General features: G+C 50.4%; 1 protein-coding gene, 1 long non-coding RNA gene and 1 other non-coding gene across 9 annotated transcripts; 2 read left to right on the top strand and 1 right to left on the bottom strand.

Annotated features, from left to right (window-relative positions):
• Positions 1 to 2,885: 2,885 nt before the first annotated feature.
• On the bottom strand, positions 2,886 to 7,133 carry Gm40369 (predicted gene, 40369). Of its 2 annotated transcripts, none has more exons than XM_030255696.1 (3): positions 5,880 to 6,042; positions 4,528 to 4,972; positions 2,886 to 4,461 (listed from the first exon to the last, which is right to left on the bottom strand). In XM_030255696.1, the coding sequence occupies exons 2-3, from the start codon at positions 4,932 to 4,934 to the stop codon at positions 4,068 to 4,070; spliced, it is 801 nt and encodes a 266-aa protein (XP_030111556.1). In that variant the 5' UTR covers positions 4,935 to 4,972; positions 5,880 to 6,042; the 3' UTR covers positions 2,886 to 4,067. The 2 variants fall into 2 exon arrangements, 1 of the variants encoding a protein (XP_030111556.1); XR_003956292.1 differs by lacking the exon at positions 2,886 to 4,461 and adding an exon at positions 7,046 to 7,133 and having other exon boundaries at positions 4,560 to 4,972; positions 5,880 to 5,942.
• Rn4.5s (4.5S RNA) lies at positions 4,940 to 5,113 on the top strand. Its single transcript, NR_002841.2, has one exon. It is a non-coding gene; the product is annotated as a 4.5S RNA (ribosomal RNA).
• Positions 7,134 to 8,713: 1,580 nt separating the features above from the next.
• Positions 8,714 to 15,427, top strand: Gm40371. 6 transcript variants are annotated; one of them, XR_003956297.1, is made up of 3 exons: positions 8,714 to 8,776; positions 10,199 to 10,915; positions 14,110 to 15,427. It is a non-coding gene; the product is annotated as a predicted gene, 40371 (long non-coding RNA). The 6 variants fall into 6 exon arrangements; XR_003956296.1 differs by having other exon boundaries at positions 8,730 to 8,799; XR_003956298.1 differs by lacking the exon at positions 8,714 to 8,776 and having other exon boundaries at positions 9,713 to 10,322; positions 10,755 to 10,915.
• The last annotated feature ends 2,080 nt before the right edge of the window (positions 15,428 to 17,507 follow it).

The following is a 17,507-nucleotide window of genomic DNA, read 5'->3' as shown; positions in this document are numbered from 1 at the left end:
CGCCAGCGAGGAAAGGCCAAGGTGGCCGAGCAAGGCGTCTTTCTGCCTTGCGGTGCGGGGTGGTGCGGGTGCTTCTTGTGAGCGTTTGCCGAGAGAGTTGTGTGGAAGGTGGGGGCCTGGAGGGCGACACGACTGGAGCAGGAGGAGGAGGAGGAAGAGGAGGAGGAGGAGGAGGAGGAGGAGGAGGAGGAGGAGGAGGAGGAGGACCAGCTAGGAGCCGGTGCTCGTCGCTCGTCGCTCGTCGCTGATCGCTGGTCGCTGGTGGGCGATCAGGCGGCAAGAGTCGTCGGCACGTGGGGGTTCGGGTTCCGGGTTCGGGGTCGGCGGCGAGTGTCGGTTCCCGGCGCGACCGGCAGGTGTCGCCGTGGCACGGGAGTCCGGTGTGAGGCAGCCGGGAGGGAGGGAGGGAGGAAGGGAGGGAGTGAAGAGTGTTGGGCGGGCGTATTAGGGAGCGTAGCTGTTGGTGTTGTGGTTGTGTGTGCGGGCGTGCGGTGGGTGTGAGGTGAGGCTGCGCTGGTGGTGTGTGGGCAGTGTTCAGGTAGGAGTATGGGGGCGTGTCGGGTGTTGTGTCGTCATCGTTGGTACGGTTCAAGTAGGGCGTAGCAGCGCCCATTCGCCGCCGGTAGTGGTGGCGCACGCCGGTAGGATTTGCTGAAGGAGGCAGAGGCAGGAGGATCACGAGTTCGAGGCCAGCCTGGGCTACACATTTTTTTCACCCTCCGCTCCTCACCCTTTCCTCAACACACTTCTTACACACTCACCCCTGCGCTCCTCCTCTTCTTTGCACTCTTCAAAACACCCGAGGCCCAACACCCGACCCGGCACCACCACAACTCCACACGCCCACAACACACTTGCGTGCCTCACGCGCTATCAACAGCCTCTGCCCACACCACCGGGACCTTCATGCTCTTCATGCCCTTCATGCCCTTCATGCCCCTTCACTCCCTTCTCCTTCTCCTTCTCCTTCTCCTTCTCCTCCTCCTCCTCCTCCTCCTCCTCCTCCTCCTCCTCCTCCTCCTCCTCCTCTTCTCCTTCTCCTTCGCCTCACCTTGCCTCTCTTTGCTCCACCAACGAACACACGGAACACACACACACACACACACACACACACACACACACACATGCACACACACAGAGCACAGTGTGCCTTCTCCTCGCAAAACATGCTCGCACTGGAATCCTTGGACAGCTCCCTTGCGCCTACTCTGGGCAAAAGGTCCACCAGGGAGGGCAGCGTCCCGACCACACCAATGCTCTCTTTGGCTCTGCCTGTCGCCCCCCTTGCCACAACACAACCACTCCTTTCGCCTCGCCTTTGCCGTTGGCCTTGGCCTTTGCTTCATTCGGGCTTCCATTTGTTCCATTCCAACACACACCTCGCCTCCTCACCTTTGTCTTTTAGCAAACTCTTTTCAGACCCTTGCCCCAGTTCTTCTCCACCATATTTTTTGTTCTTACAGGAAGGAACGAAGGAACGAAGGAACGAAGGAAGGAAGGAAGGAAGGAAGGAAGGAAGGAAGGAAGGAAGGAAGGAAGCTAACACTATCATTTGCAGGCCTACTACCAGGCAAAGGTCTTTTATCCTTACCTTGGCTGCCTTGCCTTGAACCATTGTCACATCAGCTACAGGTAGTTGGTAGAATGGCCAAGCCTGTTTACAAAAAAGCAAGACTAATAGGAGGAACAACACTATGAACTAACCAGTACCACCCCCACCCCCCAGAGCTGTGTTGCATATGTAACAGAGGATGGCCTAGTCAGCCATCAATGAGAGGAGAGGCCCTCGGTCTTGCAAAGATCATATGCCCCAGTACAGGGGAATGCCTGGGCCAGGAAGCAGGAGTGGGTGGGTTGGGGAGCAGGGCGGGGGCAGGGTATAGGGGACTTTTGGGATAGCATTTGAAATGTAAATGAAGTGAATATCTAGTAATAATAATAAAAAAGCAAGACTGGCAAAAGAGAGCCTGAGTCCTATTGAAGCATATTCCTCTATTGCCTCGCTGGGATCCTTACTCGGCGACCCCCGGTGCTTGCAGAGACTCTCCCAACCCACCATGCCCCACCCTCGCACCCCTCGACCCCAATCTCAACCCATCCAATACTCCACCACTCCACCGGAGACCCCCAGAACTCCCACCTCGGTGGGCCCAGTCAACTCTGTCCTTACAGTCTGCCAAGGCCAGCATGGACCCCACAGCCTTAACTGAGGAAGGCTGAGTGAGGAATTGGCAGGGTTGGGGGTGGTGTGGGCCTACTCGCCACTTTTCTCTAAGGGAATAAAGTTTCAGTTATTGGGGAAGGGGAGGCACTCCCTTTGACCGAGAGAGGGTTGCTGAATCCTGCAAAATGCAAAGAGTAAAGGGGAGAGGGGGAAAGCACACACAAACACACACAGACACCACACACACACACACACACACACACACACACACACACACACACACACACACACACACTGAGTGTAGAAAGCGGGAAACTCAAACAGCTTCACACATACACATAAGTTCAGACATTCACACAGACAGACAGACAGACAGACAGACAGACAGACAGACAGACAGACATATCAGATGGATGGAGCAAGCTCCAATAAGCAGGCTCCAACCGTTTTACCCACACCCACATCTCCATATCCACATCTCCACATGTGCACATTTGGTGGATGGAAACGTGCTGGCGCCAAGAACATTGTTTGCTTGTTTGTTTGTTTGTTTGTTTGTTTTTTCTCTCAGCCTTTTTATACCACCCAAGACAGCACTCTCTGTGTGTAAGAAGATTACCTGGTAGCCACAGGTCACATATTCTCTAAAAGCCATCACCCCAGAAACATATTCTTCCAAAACCAGATTAAAATCATCCCACAAAAGGAAACTACACCAGGAGCCTTGATGACATAATTTTGTTTTGACATTCACGCCTAAGAAACTTTTCCCATCCTTCTTTCTCTCCACTAGATGGACTTAACTCTTGTCTTAACTGATGAACAAAGTTTAAGGCAATGGAGCCTAGGTTAGCAAGTGTTTTTTCTGTGCTTGACTGGTGACACTTTGTATTTAGCGGGAGACCGATCATCATCTGTTGTGCACCTTTCGTTTCGTTTCGTTTCGTTTCGTTTTGTTTTGTTTCGTTTTGAAGTCTTGTTGTTCAGGTAATCTGGGCAATCGCCTACCCTCTATTCTGACACTCGTAATAGAGCGATTTGCTGTTTATTCCTAGCCGTGTGTCTCTTCGAGGTGCACACCGAGCACTTATGGCCACAGGCTTAGATCACAAGATCCAGGAAGTCAGGCCCAACGTTGAACGGATGCTCTCTGTGAGCATGAACTTGTCCCAGGCCTAATTTTCTTGCTCCTACGAGTACATGCTTGGAAGGCACGGAAGCTCATGTGCTCCTTCTCTCAACGATGCAGCTCTCTTGCTGTTCTATGAGGAAGGGGAACATTCTAGTCTTGATCCCGAAGTAGACTTTCTGTCGACTACCCTCAGTCTCCCCAAACCCCCGCCCCCCATGATTTAAATCCAACTCATTTCCCGAAAGGACTTAGACCAAACAGGAATTACAACTGATCATGAATTCATCTCAACAGCATTATCTCAAGAGGATTCCTCCTCAGGTCGATCCGCAAGCCTCTGGCCCATCAGAGCAGGGGTGGGGTGGGGTGGGGTGGGGTGGGGTGGGGTGGGGTGGGGGCATCACCCAGGAGGGCAATCACAGGAGGTTGCAGGCAGTGAGTGTCTTGCCTTGCCCAATCCCAGCACGCCAGGGCCATGAGGGATCTAGCAAAGAGAGGCAGGAGAAGGCAGACCCCTCAGGAGTAAGAAGCCATGCTGGGCCAAAGGTCCTGGGGCCCCCGCTTCTCCAGGGTACACCCAGCAGAGCGGAGCACAAGCTTGGGCCGGTGGACCGCTGGGGCGATTCCAGGAGGCTCACTTGCCCACTGCAGTTCTTCCTGCGAGGCTAACACGGGCAGTCCCAGTCCGCGTGGGCGTGGGGTCCCGAGTGTGGGGAACTGTGTGGGTCCAAGTGGAGGGCCTGGCTCCTGGCCCCGGAGACTTGGCTGTGGTCAGGGTGGTCTCGTGGCCCAAGGCCCAGGCCTTCCAGAAAGGGAAGAAAGAAAAGCAGAGCTGTGGGTGTTGGAGGAGCACCAGGTTGGAGCACGGGGTGCTCCCGCTGAGCCTCCGGGCTCGCTTGAGGAGTGGAGAACTGTCAGCGAGGCCTCGAGGTCCGGGAGGGCGGAGCGCGGGTGTAGACGAAGGGCCAGCAGGCGTTCGGAGTTTGCGGTTTTGGTCTTGCTCGCTCGCTCGCCAGCGAGGAAAGGCCAAGGTGGCCGAGCAAGGCGTCTTTCTGCCTTGCGGTGCGGGGTGGTGCGGGTGCTTCTTGTGAGCGTTTGCCGAGAGAGTTGTGTGGAAGGTGGGGGCCTGGAGGGCGACACGACTGGAGCAGGAGGAGGAGGAGGAAGAGGAGGAGGAGGAGGAGGAGGAGGAGGAGGAGGAGGAGGAGGAGGAGGAGGAGGAGGAGGAGGACCAGCTAGGAGCCGGTGCTCGTCGCTCGTCGCTCGTCGCTGATCGCTGGTCGCTGGTGGGCGATCAGGCGGCAAGAGTCGTCGGCACGTGGGGGTTCGGGTTCCGGGTTCGGGGTCGGCGGCGAGTGTCGGTTCCCGGCGCGACCGGCAGGTGTCGCCGTGGAACGGGAGTCCGGTGTGAGGCAGCCGGGAGGGAGGGAGGGAGGAAGGGAGGGAGTGAAGAGTGTTGGGCGGGCGTATTAGGGAGCGTAGCTGTTGGTGTTGTGGTTGTGTGTGCGGGCGTGCGGTGGGTGTGAGGTGAGGCTGCGCTGGTGGTGTGTGGGCAGTGTTCAGGTAGGAGTATGGGGGCGTGTCGGGTGTTGTGTCGTCATCGTTGGTACGGTTCAAGTAGGGCGTAGCAGCGCCCATTCGCCGCCGGTAGTGGTGGCGCACGCCGGTAGGATTTGCTGAAGGAGGCAGAGGCAGGAGGATCACGAGTTCGAGGCCAGCCTGGGCTACACATTTTTTTCACCCTCCGCTCCTCACCCTTTCCTCAACACACTTCTTACACACTCACCCCTGCGCTCCTCCTCTTCTTTGCACTCTTCAAAACACCCGAGGCCCAACACCCGACCCGGCACCACCACAACTCCACACGCCCACAACACACTTGCGTGCCTCACACCCTTGCCTCACGCGCTATCAACAGCCTCTGCCCACACCACCGGGACCTTCATGCTCTTCATGCCCTTCATGCCCTTCATGCCCCTTCACTCCCTTCTCCTTCTCCTTCTCCTCCTCCTCCTCCTCCACCTCCTCCTCCTTCTCCTCTTCTCCTTCTCCTTCGCCTCACCTTGCCTCTCTTTGCTCCACCAACGAACACACGGAACACACACACACACACACACACACACACACACACACATGCACACACACAGAGCACAGTGTGCCTTCTCCTCGCAAAACATGCTCGCACTGGAATCCTTGGACAGCTCCCTTGCGCCTACTCTGGGCAAAAGGTCCACCAGGGAGGGCAGCGTCCCGACCACACCAATGCTCTCTTTGGCTCTGCCTGTCGCCCCCCTTGCCACAACACAACCACTCCTTTCGCCTCGCCTTTGCCGTTGGCCTTGGCCTTTGCTTCATTCGGGCTTCCATTTGTTCCATTCCAACACACACCTCGCCTCCTCACCTTTGTCTTTTAGCAAACTCTTTTCAGACCCTTGCCCCAGTTCTCTCCACCATATTTTTTGTTCTTACAGGAAGGAACGAAGGAACGAAGGAAGGAAGGAAGGAAGGAAGGAAGGAAGGAAGGAAGGAAGCTAACACTATCATTTGCAGGCCTACTACCAGGCAAAGGTCTTTTATCCTTACCTTGGCTGCCTTGCCTTGAACCATTGTCACATCAGCTACAGGTAGTTGGTAGAATGGCCAAGCCTGTTTACAAAAAAGCAAGACTAATAGGAGGAACAACACTATGAACTAACCAGTACCACCCCCACCCCCCAGAGCTGTGTTGCATATGTAACAGAGGATGGCCTAGTCAGCCATCAATGAGAGGAGAGGCCCTCGGTCTTGCAAAGATCATATGCCCCAGTACAGGGGAATGCCTGGGCCAGGAAGCAGGAGTGGGTGGGTTGGGGAGCAGGGCGGGGGCAGGGTATAGGGGACTTTTGGGATAGCATTTGAAATGTAAATGAAGTGAATATCTAGTAATAATAATAAAAAAGCAAGACTGGCAAAAGAGAGCCTGAGTCCTATTGAAGCATATTCCTCTATTGCCTCGCTGGGATCCTTACTCGGCGACCCCCGGTGCTTGCAGAGACTCTCCCAACCCACCATGCCCCACCCTCGCACCCCTCGACCCCAATCTCAACCCATCCAATACTCCACCACTCCACCGGAGACCCCCAGAACTCCCACCTCGGTGGGCCCAGTCAACTCTGTCCTTACAGTCTGCCAAGGCCAGCATGGACCCCACAGCCTTAACTGAGGAAGGCTGAGTGAGGAATTGGCAGGGTTGGGGGTGGTGTGGGCCTACTCGCCACTTTTCTCTAAGGGAATAAAGTTTCAGTTATTGGGGAAGGGGAGGCACTCCCTTTGACCGAGAGAGGGTTGCTGAATCCTGCAAAATGCAAAGAGTAAAGGGGAGAGGGGGAAAGCACACACAAACACACACAGACACCACACACACACACACACACACACACACACACACACTGAGTGTAGAAAGCGGGAAACTCAAACAGCTTCACACATACACATAAGTTCAGACATTCACACAGACAGACAGACAGACAGACAGACAGACAGACAGACATATCAGATGGATGGAGCAAGCTCCAATAAGCAGGCTCCAACCGTTTTACCCACACCCACATCTCCATATCCACATCTCCACATGTGCACATTTGGTGGATGGAAACGTGCTGGCGCCAAGAACATTGTTTGCTTGTTTGTTTGTTTGTTTGTTTGTTTGTTTTTTCTCTCAGCCTTTTTATACCACCCAAGACAGCACTCTCTGTGTGTAAGAAGATTACCTGGTAGCCACAGGTCACATATTCTCTAAAAGCCATCACCCCAGAAACATATTCTTCCAAAACCAGATTAAAATCATCCCACAAAAGGAAACTACACCAGGAGCCTTGATGACATAATTTTGTTTTGACATTCACGCCTAAGAAACTTTTCCCATCCTTCTTTCTCTCCACTAGATGGACTTAACTCTTGTCTTAACTGATGAACAAAGTTTAAGGCAATGGAGCCTAGGTTAGCAAGTGTTTTTTCTGTGCTTGACTGGTGACACTTTGTATTTAGCGGGAGACCGATCATCATCTGTTGTGCACCTTTCGTTTCGTTTCGTTTTGTTTCGTTTTGAAGTCGTGTTGTTCAGGTAATCTGGGCAATCGCCTACCCTCTATTCTGACACTCGTAATAGAGCGATTTGCTGTTTATTCCTAGCCGTGTGTCTCTTCGAGGTGCACACCGAGCACTTATGGCCACAGGCTTAGATCACAAGATCCAGGAAGTCAGGCCCAACGTTGAACGGATGCTCTCTGTGAGCATGAACTTGTCCCAGGCCTAATTTTCTTGCTCCTACGAGTACATTTTTTGAAGGCACGGAAGCTCATGTGCTCCTTCTCTCAACGATGCAGCTCTCTTGCTGTTCTATGAGGAAGGGGAACATTCTAGTCTTGATCCCGAAGTAGACTTTCTGTCGACTACCCTCAGTCTCCCCAAACCCCCGCCCCCCATGATTTAAATCCAACTCATTTCCCGAAAGGACTTAGACCAAACAGGAATTACAACTGATCATGAATTCATCTCAACAGCATTATCTCAAGAGGATTCCTCCTCAGGTCGATCCGCAAGCCTCTGGCCCATCAGAGCAGGGGTGGGGTGGGGTGGGGTGGGGTGGGGTGGGGTGGGGTGGGGGCATCACCCAGGAGGGCAATCACAGGAGGTTGCAGGCAGTGAGTGTCTTGCCTTGCCCAATCCCAGCACGCCAGGGCCATGAGGGATCTAGCAAAGAGAGGCAGGAGAAGGCAGACCCCTCAGGAGTAAGAAGCCATGCTGGGCCAAAGGTCCTGGGGCCCCCGCTTCTCCAGGGTACACCCAGCAGAGCAGAGCACAAGCTTGGGCCGGTGGACCGCTGGGGCGATTCCAGGAGGCTCACTTGCCCACTGCAGTTCTTCCTGCGAGGCTAACACGGGCAGTCCCAGTCCGCGTGGGCGTGGGGTCCCGAGTGTGGGGAACTGTGTGGGTCCAAGTGGAGGGCCTGGCTCCTGGCCCCGGAGACTTGGCTGTGGTCAGGGTGGTCTCGTGGCCCAAGGCCCAGGCCTTCCAGAAAGGGAAGAAAGAAAAGCAGAGCTGTGGGTGTTGGAGGAGCACCAGGTTGGAGCACGGGGTGCTCCCGCTGAGCCTCCGGCTCGCTTTAGGAGTGGAGAACTGTCAGCGAGGCCTGGAGGTCCGGGAGGGCGGAGGAGGGCCGGTGTAGACGAAGGGCCATCGAGCGAGCGTTGGGAGTTTGCGGTTTTGCTGTTGCTGTCGTGGGTCAGTCGCCCGCGTGGAAGGGCCAGGGTCGCTTGCTGCTTTTTCTGAGCGTTCCCGGAGAGAGTTATGTGCGAAGTGGGGTCTGGACGGCGACAGGACAAGAAGAGCAAGAGGAGCATCAAGCAAGCAGCAAGAGGAGTAGAGACGGTCGCTCGAGGCTGGAGGCTGGATGCACAGCGAGCGGGCTTCAGGAGTCCTGGGCGCGGTTGTAGCCCCCAGTGGGTGGTCCGGGGCGCGGAGTGTCAGTTCCCATGCCGACCACTAGGGGTCGGGCGCGCTCCGGAGTCTCGGGCGAGGGAGGCAGTTTGTTTGCAGGGGTGTGGGCGTCCTCGGGAGTGGTGTTGTTGTTGTTGCTGCTGCTGCTGCTGTTGCTGCTGCTGCTGTTGCTGCTGCTGTTGTTGTTGTTGTTGTTGTTGTTGTTGTTGTTGTTTGTGCTAAGGAGGAGGCGTTGTGAGAGTGTGCGCGTTTGTGTGTGGGCTTGCGATGTGAGTGTGGTTGGTGTGAGCGCATGATAGGCGCTGGGCGCTGGGCATTGGTAGTGTGTGAGGCTTGGAGGCTGTCCCGTCGCGTGTCGTCATGGAGTGTGCGTTTGGAGTATGTGTGTGTCGCGGGGCTCGCTCGCCGGTTGTGGTGGCGCACGCCGGTAGGATTTGCTGAAGGAGGCAGAGGCAGGAGGATCACGAGTTCGAGGCCAGCCTGGGCTACACATTTTTTTTCTCCTCGGCTCCTCTCTCTTTAGGCCCGCTTCACACAAACACACACACACAACCATGCCCGCACTGCTCTCTTTTCACCCTCACTCCTCTTCACACCCTTATGCACACACCATCACCTCTTCCTTCACTCCACAACTCACAACCTACTCTCAACACCCTCACACACACACAGCACAGCAGCCCCCTCAACACTTTCTCTCTACCCTATCATCGACTTGCCTAGCCTCCAGACGCCTTGCAACCCATCTCCTGCCCTACCCTACCCTACCCTACCCTACCCCAACCAATCCCCACACCATCCTCCATTTACAACTTGGCCTCACCTAGTAGCACACAGACCTTAGCCTCACTTTTTACCTTCCTCCTTCTTTATTGCTTTTGACAAAAAAGAAAAATCAACACTCACACACACACACACACACACACACACACACACACACACACAATCGACCTTCACTTTTCAGTTGCACGATCACTACCAGGCAGGTCCCGGAAGCCTGCCTTCTCTGCCTTACCTCAAACGCTTGACACACCAACTACACCATATTGCTAGAATGGGCCATCCTCTTCACAAAAGAACATGAGCACCCAAAGTTAGCCCCAGTCTGCAGAGGCACACAGGGATTGACCTAGTTTGGAAAACCTATAGCTTTTCCTAAGCTTTCCTTACTCAGCTCAACACTCAAGAATTTCTGCTTGCTGCCTTGCTTGTTGGCTTGTCTGCTTGTTCCCCCGCTTGTTCCCGTGCTTGCTCCCCTGGTTGCTTCCTTTCTTCTTTCCTTCCTTCCTTCCTTCCTTCCTCCCTTCCTTCCTTCCTTCCTTTCTTCCTTCATTCCACGTTTGCTTGCTTGCTTGCTTGCTTGCTTGCTTAGTTTCCTTCAAGACCCAAAGGTCTTGACCTGTCTTCTCTGGTTGCATTTTCAGTTCAGCCTGTCACCAAGAAAAAGTCACTCGTTGCCAGTGCGGACATGCTCTGATAAGGAGGAGGAAGCCAGTTGTGTGTATGTCTGCTCTTCTGCAGTAGCCTTGCCTAGAGGTGATTCCCTTGGTGGGTGTTCCTATGTGGGCTCCATGGCCTGGGGGATTCAGAGCAGTGGGCAGCTTGGCGTAGGATCTGTAGGGGTGGGCATTACCCAGCCATTCATGACACACCCCCTGGCAGAGGTCCTTTCCTGCATTTGCCCCCATGAGTTTGTGTCCTGTGGGTCCAGGCATATGCCAGCCCAAAGGGACACATGTTTCAATTTCTAAGACCCAGTGAAGTTTCTTTGGGATTCCGGGTGGGGTGGAGGAAGCCTGTTCCAGCTGCTGCTTTCTCTGCTGTCCCTGCTGCTGCTGCTGCTGCTGCTGCTGCTGCTGCTGCTGCTGCTGCTGATGGTGATGGTGATGGTGATGCTATGCTGATGCTGATGGTGATGGATGTGGGGTGTGGTGGGGATGGGTGAATAGATGAGTGGGTGGACAAATGATGTGTTGATAGAAGGAACAAAGGAGGAGGAGGAGGAGCAGAAAGAGGACGAGGAGGACGAGGAGGAGGAGGAAAAGGAGAAGGAGGAAGAGGAGGAAGATGAGGCCTGTGGAGAAGAGAGACCAGGGTCCTAAGGCCAGTCTGTAGAGGGCCCGAGGTCTTTGGGCTTCCAGGTGAGCACTTGGGAATCCTGGAACCTTAAGCACCTACACAGGGTTGTCTCTTCCTGGGCAGGGATGCGTGCCTGTCCTCTGCCCAGAAGGCTCCAGATGGATGTAGTTCCTAGCCCGGTGGGTGGCCTGTGCAATCTGAAGGGCCTCCCACACTTGAATCACACACACACACACACACACACACACACACACACACACACACACATTGACTCTCATGTTCATCTCAGGCTCTCCCTCCCAAGACCTTTATCTTGAGCACTGTTTCTCGGGCTCAAGAACCCGTCCTTCTACATGGAGATGTCACATGGACTGGCCAAATGGAACAGAACCTAGGTGACTTCTGTGCCATGTTATTTAGGTATAGGGCCGAGACATACCTGACTCCTTGGGACTTGTATGTCCATCTCAATCGTTCTCCCTAGTCCAGTGGTTCTCAACAACCTTCCTAATGCTGTGACCTTTCCATCGAGCCCCTGGTGTTGTGGTGACCACAGACCCTAAAACTATTTAGTGTCTATTTCTTTAGTGTAAGTTTGCCACTGTTCGATCGGTCATGCACATCTATATCCTGGTTTTCCATTGGCCTTTGGTGGCCCCAGTGAAAGGGTCCTTCCACCCACAGGAGGGGTCTGGACCCACAGGTGGAGGACTGCTGTCCTAGTCAATTGAGCATTGTTTCTCGGCCAAAGGAACCCATCTCTATCAAAGAGGTCGCATGTTCTTTGTAAAGAGCTTCTATGGAAACATATCTTAAGCATTGTGATATACCCGGGACTGGGTGAATGGTCAGCAGGAGGCATTTCCCCAAAGTTTTGCTGTGCTTAAATATGCCTAAAATAAATTGTCCAGCGTCAGGACCAAGAAGATTGGAACCAACCCCAGCTCCTGAGTCCTGTTGAAGCAGATTCCTCTACTGCCTCGCTGAGATCCTTACTTGGCGGCCCCTGGTGCTTGCAGAGACACCCCCCACCAAAACCACCATGCCCCACCCTCACACCCCTCAACCCCAATCTCAACCCTTCCACCACTCCAAAACTCCACCCGAGATCCCCAGGACTCCTTCCTCTCTGGACCCAGTCAACTCTGCCTTTCCAGAATGTCCAAGGCCAGCTTGGACCCCACAGGCTTAACTGAGGAAGGCTGAGTGTGGAATTGGCTGGGGACGGGAGTGGGAGTGGGGGTGCCACCTCGTCTACACTTTTCTCGGAGAAAATAAAGTTTTATTTATGAAAAGGGGACACGCCCTGTGACCGCTGGAGGGTAGATGAACCATGGACATGGGCAAATGTAAAAGGGAAAAGGGGAATCAGACACACTCCCGGGAGCACTGACACACGGGCCCATACAGACACAAACACACACACACACACACACACACACACACACACACACACACACAGAGAGAGAGAGAGAGAGAGAGAGAGAGAGAGAGAGAGAAAGAGAGAGAGAGAGAGGGAGAGAGAGAGAGAGAGAGAGAGAGAGAGAGTTTATCAGGCAAGAAAATCCAACAGTTTCATAAATAAACATAAATACATTCACACAGACAGACAGACAGTAACACCCTAAAAGACATGTGGGATTGATGGGGCAAGCTCCCATTAAGCAGGGTCCCACTGTTTTACCCATATCCACATTTCCACATGTGCACATTTGGTGGACGGAGCACAGTCCAAGAGCTGGCTCCAAGGACATTAATTTTTTTCTCTCAGCCTTTTTAAACCACCTAGGACAGCGCCCTCTCTGTGTAAGAAAACGTTTGCCTTGTAGCCACAGATCACATATTCTCTAAAAGCCATCACCACAGAAACATAATCTTCAAAAACCATTAAAGATTAAAATCATTACACCGAAGGAAATCACACCGGGATCACTGATTGCATAGTTTTATTTTGACATTCACACCTAACCAAACCTTTCCCATCGTTCTTTCTCTCCACCCCTTGGATTTAACTGCAACTCGAACATTATCTTGTCACTAATGAACAGAGCTTAAGCCAGTGGAGCCAACTAAGTTAGCAGTTTTGGGGTTTTTGTTTTGGTTTGGTTTGGTTTGGTTTGGTTTTTGTTGTTTGTTTTTTGTTTTCTAGGCTTAGCTGATGGCAATTTGTATTCAGCAGGAGACAGATCATCAGCTGCCGTGCGTCTCTTCTTTTGTGGAAGTCTCGTTGTCCGGGTCATCTGGCTAATCACCTATCCTCTATTCCGACACTCCTGGTGGAAAGATTTACTCCTTATTCCTAGCCGTGTCTCCTGGCGGTGCACACTGAGCCCTATGGCCACAGGCTTAGATGACAAGATCCAGGAAGTCAGGCCCAGCCTTGAAAGGATGCTCTCTTTGAGCATGAACTTGTCCCAGGCCTAATTTTGCTGCTACTATGATTATGTGCTTATAAGGCATGGAAGCTCACTCACTATCCTCCTTCTCTCAACAATGTAGCTCTTGCCGTTTACTGAGGAAAGGCTACATTCTATTCTCCATCCTGACTTTAGACTTTCTGTACCAAATGACAAATGAGAGAAAGTGAGAGAGACAGAGTGAGAGAGAGAGACAGAGAGAGAGGGGGAGGCAGAGAGAGAGAGAGAGGTTATGTGAAAGCTGCAGGAAGGAAAATTCTTACACACAAAGCTTAAATTTTTATACAGAAGTTTTAAAGTAGACAAAATAAAGTCATAATCATTTCACTAATGTTCTAGTATTATACAGAAATGAAATACAGCAAACTTAAGATTAAAAGTGTGGAGTGGTATGCTAGCCAAGCCTGAAAACCTAAGTTTGTTTTTTAGAGCCCACATGATTGAAGGAGAAAATTGACTCCTTCAGGTTATCCTCTGAACTCCACATTCACTTCATGGCATATGTGTATGGACACACCCAAACAAATAATATAAATAGCAAAGAATGAGGTAATGGATGCCAGAAACTGGCAGAGGTTGTAAAACTAGTTAATGTTCAATAAGAGGCATACATATTAAGTCTGTATTGACTCTAGTTAACAATCCATTTTTGCAGTTACAGGGAAAAAGAAAACACGTTTGAAAGTGATGACTGCTTTTCTCTGGTGCAATGACTCCACAATGTACTCATGGGTTGAAATTCCAAATTGTATCCCATCCTCTAACTTGTCTTGTTTTGCAAAAAATAATTTTAATAAACACAGTTTTATATTGTATCCTGTTGTTCTCTTTCCCTTTAGGTAGTGTATTTGAGGATGAAGGTGATGCTGATCTCGTGTTGTCTAGAATGGTGTGGAAGGAACTCCCAGACTTAAGAGCTCTTTTCTCTGCAGCCTCCCAGGACTTAAGCCCCATGCACCGAAGTACCTGACTACCAACATGAATTATGTGTTTAGTTGATAGCGTGGATATTTAGGAGAGAAATCATTCATTAGCTGTTTCAAAAGCACTTCACAGACTGGCAAGATGGATCAGCAGGGAAAGGCATCGTTTGGTCTGCAAGCCTCGCAAGCTGAGTTTAATCCCTAGAGCTCACAGAACTGCAGAAGAGAACCAACTTCTCACAGTTGTCCATCTGCATGCTGTGGCCCTCCTCCATAATAATAAATTTAAAAATACAATAAATGAATGAATAAATAAATAAATAAATAAATAAAAGCAATCTGTGGACTAGTGACATAGTACAGTGGCCTAGTGTGTAAAAATGCTCCGAAAGCCTGACATCTTAGATTTGATCTTGGAAAGAAGAGAACTAACTCCTGAAAGTTGTCCTCTGATTTCTACATGTGGGCCCTGAAAACACACACACACACTTTAAAAGTACAAATAGAAATAAGCAGCCCCTGTAAGGCTAATGAAATTAGTACAATTGTGTATCCATCACTGAAAATGTTATATTCTACCTGAGTACATATACAAATTAGAAAACAAAGTGTGACATGTTAACTCTACTAACAAAAGGGAAAACAGGTCTTTTTGTTTGCTTGTTTGTTTGTTTGTTTGTTTGTTTCCAGAACAGAGATGCCAACGGAAGAGAATCTAGCCCCATGGAACTCTATTTAAACTAGAACTTCTCTTTTAGTTAGGGCCAAAGAGGTACACTCAGCAAGACACCATCATAGACAAAGGAAGAGAATCAAAGGGGGAGATCACCAGAAGAGGTGCTCTCTGATGTGAATGGTACTTCTTTTGATGTCTCTAATAGCACCAGAATCAATACCTGGCATAAAGACCTCTTCCCAGAAACCAGACCTCAAATCTAGGAGGAGCTTTGGTAACATTGCCGTTGAGCACACGGTCAAACTGCTATGTGTTACTAGGGTTTTCTTTTCCTTTTCTTTTCCTTTTTTTTTTCTTTTTAATCAGGCATAAAGACAAAACTGTTCATTTGTTTCTTTAAATTTGCCCTTATTTAGATTTGGCCAAATTTAATTGTTCTGATCATTTTCCCGATCCTTATGGAAATTGCACGAGCATTGCAAGAGTTTCATGTTTTGTATGTTTTCTAAATTTGCCAATTTGACATATTATTTGAATAAAGGTGAAATTGTATCACAATGGATAGTAAGGAAGTTTTTGCTGTTGTCTTACACTTATCATATGAGACACTAGATGGACAGAATGAACAGACACAGAAGCAAGACAGCTGCGTTGGAAAGGGCAGTCTCTAAAACTTTACTGCCTTCTTGAGTCCCTGTCACCATGTCCTGGCTATATGTGCCTTGGTCAAGTCTTTATCTCAGTTTTCTCATCTATAAAATAGAGATAAAGGGCTGTAGATATGGCTGAGTCAATAATGTACTTGTTGCACAAGCATCAGGACCTGAGTTTGATTTCCAGAACACTCCCATCTATATATACATACACAAACAGGCAAGCTGGTCATAGTGGTACATGCCTTTTATACCAGCACTTGGGAGGCAGAAGCAAGAAGAGCTCTGAGTTTGAGGCCATCCTGGGCTACACAGTGAGATCCTGTCTCAAAAAGGGAATGGGAGGTAAGATTTGAAGGCTGAAGAGATATTTTAGCAGTTACGCACCTATATCATAGCTCACAGCCATCTGTAACTCCAATTTCAGGGAATCTGGTCTCCTCAGACTCTAGGCACAAATATGGTACCCATATGCAGACAAAATATTCATACACATTAAAAATATCTTTAAATTAAAATAAAAAACCCAAGAGTGGTGGGGAGGGATGCACATGTATGAACATGCATAAACACATGTAGCTAACAAGTGGCCCTGGTTTAGATGGTGAATCCACCAGGATTTGCCACTGGAGGATTTATATTTTATATGGCTTACAAGATTAGGATGCTAGTTGTTGCACCCAGCTACTGAGTAACCTGTTGATTCTGAATGAAGTCTTTGTGGTGTTTTCCTTTGCTCAGCAGCTCAACTGGGTTCCAGAGAGAAAGATAGGGCAGCACAGTGTGGGTTTACAAGAAGTGCACCCCAGAAGGCCATGAGAATTTGGAAGCATGGGGCTGGCATGACAACAACCCACCATGGGAACTTAGCAAGTTGGGTAGAGAGATTTCAGAGCTCCGGGTCAGAGAGTCTCCACGAGATGAGAACAGGCCAGTGCTATGATGACAGTAGCGTGGGTTGCTGTTTTTCATTTCCCGCTACAATACACAAATATACAAGAATCAGATAAAATAGTGAGATAACAGCAATGATATAAATATCATCAGTAGGAAATGACAGATGCTTGTTAAATGTTAAATAAACAGCACAATCTATTAATTGAATAACAAGTATATTGAATAGCCAATATGTTATACCTGTCAAAACATTTACCTTGGATGAATTATTCTTATGACCTAGCCATTAATGGGCCATGTATATTAATAAACAAGTGAAATGTTCACAGAATACTCTTTTTGGTCTTTTGGTTTGTGTTGGTGGTGGTGGTTAGCTGGTTGGTTTGGTGTTTTGTTTTGCTAGTGTAGTGTTTTGCCTGTTTGAAGATAGTCTTGCTTCTCAGACTCCACAGTCCATTGGAGCACAGACCCCTAAGGCTGATGAGGAAAGGTTGGCAAGAACATTATTGTCAAAAAAAAGGTGATTAAGGGCCATTAAGGCGCGCGCGCTCGCGTGTGTGTGTGTGTGTGTGTGTGTGATTTTTATGCTGAAGATACTTCTCAGAACAGAAGTGTTCCAGGTATACTTAAGCAAGGGCTCCATTTCTTGGTAAAAGTTTGGGTTGAGTCCAACACTCGAAACTGCTTCCAGTATCTGGAGATACGGAGTCTGGACAGGGTTAGTTGGGTTTATGATGAGGGAAGGGGGACAAGGTCTTCCCCAAGGCTACACTGAATCTGTCATCTTGAAGCTCAAGTGGGAAACACTCTGCTGTCAAGTTCATTCACATGGCTTTGGCAGACTCACGGTCTCACTGGCTGGACACAGAGTTCCTGGTTTCTCTGTAGTACTGCTTACAATATGTGTCTTTCTCCAGAGCAAGAGGGTAGGGAAAGAAAATAAAGGGGGAGAGAGGAAAGGAGGAAGAAAGGGAGGAGAATGGGGAGGGAGAGGAGGAGGAGGAGAGATCAAGAGAGAACACGCTGTCCTTTTCTTTTGTCTTATTCTGTTCCTTAGAAATGAGTCAATGTGAGTTCAAGCCACACTC

The sequence above is a fragment of the Mus musculus genome, chromosome 6 (assembly GCF_000001635.26).
Source record: "Mus musculus strain C57BL/6J chromosome 6, GRCm38.p6 C57BL/6J".
Lineage (NCBI taxonomy): Eukaryota > Metazoa > Chordata > Mammalia > Rodentia > Muridae > Mus > Mus musculus.
The sequence above is the reverse complement of the archived record's forward strand: the minus strand, read 5'-3'. Positions and strand labels throughout refer to the sequence as shown.

Excerpts from the sequence above, each read along its gene's own strand:
- Gm40369 (XM_030255696.1), bottom strand. The coding sequence starts at position 4,934 with ATGGGCGCTGCTACGCCCTACTTGAACCGTACCAACGATGACGACACA. Across the intron at positions 4,462-4,527 it reads GAGCACCGGCTCCTAGCTGG|TCCTCCTCCTCCTCCTGCTC; the intron begins TCCTCCTCCTCC and ends TCCTCCTCCTCT.